This window comes from Euphorbia lathyris, chromosome 9, assembly GCF_963576675.1.
Source record: "Euphorbia lathyris chromosome 9, ddEupLath1.1, whole genome shotgun sequence".
In the NCBI taxonomy this organism is placed as follows: domain Eukaryota; kingdom Viridiplantae; phylum Streptophyta; class Magnoliopsida; order Malpighiales; family Euphorbiaceae; genus Euphorbia; species Euphorbia lathyris.
Window position 1 is genome coordinate 75,954,781 of NC_088918.1, and position 6,501 is coordinate 75,961,281.

The following is a 6,501-nucleotide window of genomic DNA, read 5'->3' on the forward strand; positions in this document are numbered from 1 at the left end:
TTGTGGAGACAGGTGGGTCGAATCTAATTAAACAAATGACTACTGACTACTACTATTTAAACAAATTATTCTACACAGAAATCATAAGACCAGGTGAGTATTGACTATCTTCAGTGTTTGCAAGGCTAATCCCTAAACATGTTAGGCATTTCTAATTAGCTCAAATAAAAAATAACAATATCATATTAACTTCCATTTCGAACACATGTAATGTGCCTCCCGAATCTCTCATTCTAACTATTGCTGCATTCCAAACTAATTGACCATATCTGACAAGGAAGTGGAGTTAGATACCTTGGAGAACGCAGACGGTGAAGCTTCGAAGCACGAGAATTGGAGTTTGTTTGTTTCAAGAGGTATGAATATTTGAGATTCCTTAAAAATAATCTAAGCCATAACAAATCCAGGTCACGAAAAGTTGTCCCCTGCAACTCTCTGCAGCTTCTATTTCTTTATGAGGGCTTGTATTGTATTGTATCTGCAGGTTGAGGGCTTGAAACATTTGGGGCTTCCTTCCTATCGACTCTTGATTGGAGTAAAAGAGGTTTTCGGGTGTCCACCTAACGGTTTTCTTGTCTGGGATGCATGGTTGAATATGTGACTGATAAAACAGCCTAGGCAGCAATGGAATGGGTGACCATGATCAACCAGCTCTGGATTCATGCTCGGAATCTCAAGTTTCAATATTCTTACATTGAGTAGCATCACATCCTTGTGGTTTCAAATGGTACTCTTGCCTTGTTTGGTCCTAACATTGCTGTACCCAAAAGAGTAGCTGCCTGTGTTTGGATTCCTCCTCTACAGTTACTCTGAAGGCGGTCTGGTTGCACGTGTTGATTAGAAGCACTGCTATTCCAGGCTGCAATTTTAACATTCACACACAAACACAATCTAATTAGCATTCATTATTTGAAAAGAAAAGAGGCCATATATATATATAATGAATTGGACCGACCGACCTTGTTCTTTGAGCAATAGGAATATGCTCTTAGGTAGGGAAGTATTGTGAGTGGTTGCTAACACCTCCAACTTCTGTTATGCAAAATGTGATGCTAAAACTTGTAGTAATTTGCAGGCGGAGAAAGATTCCTGAGATGGTAATGAGCATTGCATCTAACTTTTAAGATGGTCCAAAAGCCTTTTCATAAGAGAGATAAAGCCTCTGTAATAGAGCTTGTATGCAATGAAATATTGGTTTGAATGCAATTGGACTACAAAGCTTCTTATTAAAACACTGTAGAAAGACTTAAGAAAAATCATTTCAACAGTATTCCCATCTAAACGTAGTATGAATGTAAAACGAAGGATAAAAATCCTCAGTATGGAGGTATAACAATATTCAAAAATCAAATTGATAAACCCATACCTGCAGTCTCTAATCTAATTCGCATTTGAAAAATGAAAAATGATTTTTGTTGCCATATAATACTGTAATACACACAAGTTCAAGGACTTGCTCGTTCCAGAACTCTCCGTGCTCCTACACATACTTAGGTGGAAGACACCGAGTGGACCGAAAACAGTACTCAGATGAATGAAAGTACAGGGACATGATTGAAGCAGGAATGTAACCCTCAGTCAAAGATCTATCACTCCACTAAATTAAGCAATAGAAAGTTGACATTTGCAATAGGATCGGAATATATAGCAGCTGCAATAGAAGCATGATAAATCCACTACCAAATATAAATGAAGACAATATTAAACAGTTAAGCTAGTATTGGTTTCAGTAAAAAAGACAGACACTAAACTTGATAAGATAAACAATATAGCATCATAGGCAGTCACTACGAAGTCAATAGGAGAACCGGAACAGTCTAGGAAAAACATCTTAAAGTAAAAAATTACAATTTTAGAAAAACATCTTAAAGTATTTTGATCAAACCTTATGAAATTAGGCCAATTTATTGTGCAATGTTATAAATAACAAGGTGATGTCCTTATTGCAGTAGAAGCTATACACTATCAAGTATGTGCCCTAATATACACAGTCAACATTAATTGGGAAGCACCAGTCTAAAGTGTGCCCAAACAACCTGGAACTGATTAATCATACTTTATTATTACAAAAAAGAAAGTAGTATCCACATTTTTCATACATGGATGATTTTGAACTGCAAAGTGTATCAAACATGTATTGAAATTTTAACATTTTAGTAATGAGAAAAGATTCAGTTGAAGACAAAATGCTAAGCTAAAACATAGAACTACTCAACAATCAAAATGACCCCTAATTTTTGGAATCCTTTTTCTCAAACATCAAACAGTACTACTAACTCTAACAGTACTACCAGGTTACTTCTACTGATTCCCTTGACTAATTCTAACAGCTCTAACATACTACTAACTTGTTACATTTTCCCACTAAACACACAGAAAATCCTTGTCATAAATTTGGGGTATAGATGTAATGACTTTTAACAGCCTCGCTACTTTAGGGGTCAAACATAAGATTAAATTTGGGGTATCATCAGATGCAGAAAGAGCCATCATTTTCTCTACAAATTTCCATCTAATGACAAAGATGATAGAAAACAAAGTTCAAATTCTTAAAGAAACAAGTTACATACTCCAAATTCTTACCAACTCAATTCTGCTGCATTTCCAAGTACGCTAGTAGCCTTTTATTTATTTATTTGCAGAATATTCACCAACACTTTAAGATACCAAAGAAAGTATACAAAAAAAAGATAACATGAAAGGCAGATACCTTTCATGATTAACAGAAATTTAAACTAGCAATATGTTTACTTTACTGTGAGACATTGGCATAGTTCTTGATCAATTCGCACCAACTATGCTACTGTCCGGCAACATTCCTTTATAAACAGTGTCGTAGTCTCTTCCTGGCCAGGAAATCTGCTTTGGTTGTAGTTGCTTGTAGCTCTTTCCACCTCTTCTTATGTAAATACTCTTGCCTTTTAACCTCCTCCGCCACATAAGAGACGTTGCTGCAACAGGAAGCCACCATTCTGCTCGATAGGTCTCTGTTTACGAATTCTGTTTCTTCTTTTCTTCAAGAACTAACATAACTTATAGTTGCAAAGGATTAAAGAAAAAAGTCCAATACCAATGCCAACACCTGAAATATATACCCGAATAAAGCTACATTAATTAGCGGAGTTCACTGCATGAAATCTTTTTAATAGATTTGTTCTTTACTTTAACAGGTACAAACATTTGAGATCCCAACAATACACCCTTAAAAATAATCTAAGCCATAACAAATCCAACACTAAAATTTGTTTGCCTCTTTTTGGTAATTGATGTGGTCAGATCATCTTGTTTATAGATTGATAATAACTATTTAATATTATTCCTGACACTAATTTCAGAAAGCTTAAATCAAGATCAAAAATCATGTAATCGTATGCACTGGGAAATAAGTATCATAAACTCATTTCGTAGCTTGAAAATAAAACTAGATTCGCAACTATCATGCAAATGAAAGAAAATTTTCAGCAATTAACTACCGCTAACCTCACATTCTATTCTGACATTGCTATTTTACAGATTAAATTGCTTACTAAGTTGATGCCCATGCAATAAGAGATCACTAAATATACAACCCATTGGACAAAGATGAACATCTTATCAAAGAAATCAAATATTTTTTTCCGTAAAAAATCACATCCAGCATAGGAATCTCTATCCCTATTTTGACCGACTCTTTACACTTTTATAGGGGGATTAGATTCATATTAAAATAAATTGAGTTGGAGTATCAATAATTTAGAGAAGCAAAACATAATTTGTAATCCGGTGTAATAAATGTAAATTTCAACTCATCATCTCACCTTGATATGCTCGAAGACATTTTATAGTAATTTCACAATGGCATTATTCTCAGCAACCAACATCAATGTGGTGTTATCTGCAGAAAAGCCCTTGCAACGCATGTCACGAATAAGCTCAGCTGCCTTGACTAAATCCTTGCGCCGAAGAAATCCATGAATCATCACATTATAAGAGCAATTATTTGGCAAGCAAACACCATTTTCCATATTTCTGAAGACCTGATATGCTTCATCTACAAATCCTCTCTTGCTAAGTCCATCAATTATTATAGTATATGTGTAAACAGTAGGCTGCAATCGATCAATAAAAAGTCCAGATAACAATTGCTTTACATCCTTAAAACTTCCAGCTTTGCACATGCCTTCAATTATGATATTGTATGTAGCTATATTAGGCTTCAATTTGGTCACTTTCATTTCATGAAATAAGCATAATGCTATGTCAAGATGTCCATTTTCACAAAAGCCATGTACCAGAGTTGAGTATGTTACTACATCCGGAAGATAGCCGGTTGCACACATATCTCTAAAAAATTTGAGAGCTTCCCGAGGTCTTCTTGTATAACATAAGCCATATATAAGAGAACTATAAGTATAATGGTTAGGAATTAAACCTGTAGAAGACATTTCATAAAGAAGTTGCTTTGCCTTGTAAATACATTTCTTCTTACAATACCAATTGATCAAGATGTTGTAAGTATGGACATCAAGATGGCAACCCTTTCTCGTCATCACGTCAAACACTTTCCTAGCTAGATGCATTTGTCCATGTAAACCATATCCATCTATAAGTGAATTATATGTAATGGTGTTAGGCTCAACACCGGTTTGAATCATTCTGCTTAAAATTGATTGAGCCTTTATTATCATTCCATCTTTGCAAAGTTCATCTACTAATATACTGAAAGTCACTACATCAGGTACTATATTCCTTTCCAACATTTCTTCGAACAACGCCGAAGCTTCCTTCCACTTACTTGAATAGCAAAGACCATGAATTAGTGAAGTGTGAGTGACAACATTTGGCAAAATTCCTTGAGTTTTAATTTCTTTGAAGAGTTCAAATGCTTCATCAACTTGGTTACATTTGCAAAGACCGTCAATAATGTATGTCACCACATTAGCCTCACAACCTTTCTCAGCCATTCTTTTGACCAAACCCATAGCCAAATACAATTTTCCAATTTTACACATACCATTTACAATCACAGTATAAGTACGCACATCAGGTTGATGACCCATAGCTACAATTTTATCAAACAAATCTACTGCATGACCAATTTTACCATCTCTACATAATCCATTGATTAAAGTAGTGAAGGTTATAATATCAGGCTCAAAACCAAGCTTCAAAATTTTGGCGAGTACAGAAAACCCCAAATCCACACGGTGTAAATGGCAGAAGCAATTAATTAAGATGTTACAAGTATAAACATTAGGTTTAATACTCACCAATTCCATCTGGTTGGACAAAGAAATGACAGTTTGAAATTGTTTCATCTTCACCAGTGAAGAAGACAATTTATTGAACTCGATTACGGATGGCTGGGGCTTCGTGCGAAGAAGATTATGGAAGGAAGAGACAACTTCATTGACCTCAGCTGCAGAGTAATGAGTATGGAGGGGAGAAATGAAACCAGGAATCTGATGAAATGGAGAAAAGGAAGAAAGAATAAGGCGTCTAGAGCTGAATAACAAAAGCAGATTGGAAATGGAGAAAATTGGGGATTTTGATTTGAATGTAGAACTAAGTTAGGTCTTTTATCGTCTGATTTTATCTACACCTTTTTTTTATGATTATTTTATTTTTCTCCAACTGAATTCATCTTCTCAGTAACAATTTTTAGTGGATTTTTTTTACAGTTTCAATTTAACCCCAGTTTCTGCTGCCAATTTTAATATTATTAATCCATATTATAGGCTTCCTGAAATTAATGGAATCAATCAACCTATATCAATTCATTTAATACCCAAAGATTCAGAAATAACCTAATTTAAATTGACTTTTCAATTGAGATAGATTAAAAATATTAGCAATGTTTGATTCATTTGTTGTTAGTATATAAATTAACAGTAGGATTAAACCACTATTTATTCAAAATTTTCATTTGATTAAGAAATAACCCTTAAGAAATATCATGTTTCAACTTCAAGTATCAAAATATCGTTACTTATCAATGAGATAACGATTCTGTTGTATTCATACATGAAATTTCACTAAATGGGATAGGTCATTAGCCAAATGTGACCAAATAATAGGTCATAGGCCAAATGATAAAATTTTGAATAAATCAGAAGTCAAATGATAAAATTTTGGATAGATCAATGGTCAAATAATATTTTAAGCAATTAATAGTATCAGCAACGTTTAATTCATTGTTATTACATAAATTATTGAATATCAACATGTTTATTATAAAAAAAAAAAATATAATATATATTGTTTAAAAAAAATAATATATATAAATTAATAAAAATAATTTGTATAATTAAATTAAAATTAAAATAATAATTTATCGAACAATTTTTTATAATAATATTTTATTAATATAAATGGAATTAAAAAATAAATATATATTTTATAGAATTAAGAAATATAATTTTATTAGAATTAAAAAAAACTATAAGTAACCTTTTTTATTAAAAGGTCCACAACGTTGATTGAGGTGTGCATCGCCCCTCCGCCGAATGATCTCCTCTCCTG

At 33.3% G+C, this 6,501-nt stretch overlaps 1 protein-coding gene across 1 annotated transcript; it reads right to left on the reverse strand.

The window, feature by feature from the left end:
* Window positions 1-294: 294 nt before the first annotated feature.
* On the reverse strand, window positions 295-5,537 carry LOC136205627 (putative pentatricopeptide repeat-containing protein At1g12700, mitochondrial). The gene is made up of 3 exons (XM_065996307.1): window positions 3,798-5,537; window positions 960-3,082; window positions 295-859 (listed from the first exon to the last, which is right to left on the reverse strand). The coding sequence occupies exon 1, from the start codon at window positions 5,295-5,297 to the stop codon at window positions 3,819-3,821; it is 1,479 nt and encodes a 492-aa protein (XP_065852379.1). The 5' UTR covers window positions 5,298-5,537; the 3' UTR covers window positions 295-859; window positions 960-3,082; window positions 3,798-3,818.
* Between the last annotated feature and the right edge of the window lie 964 nt (window positions 5,538-6,501).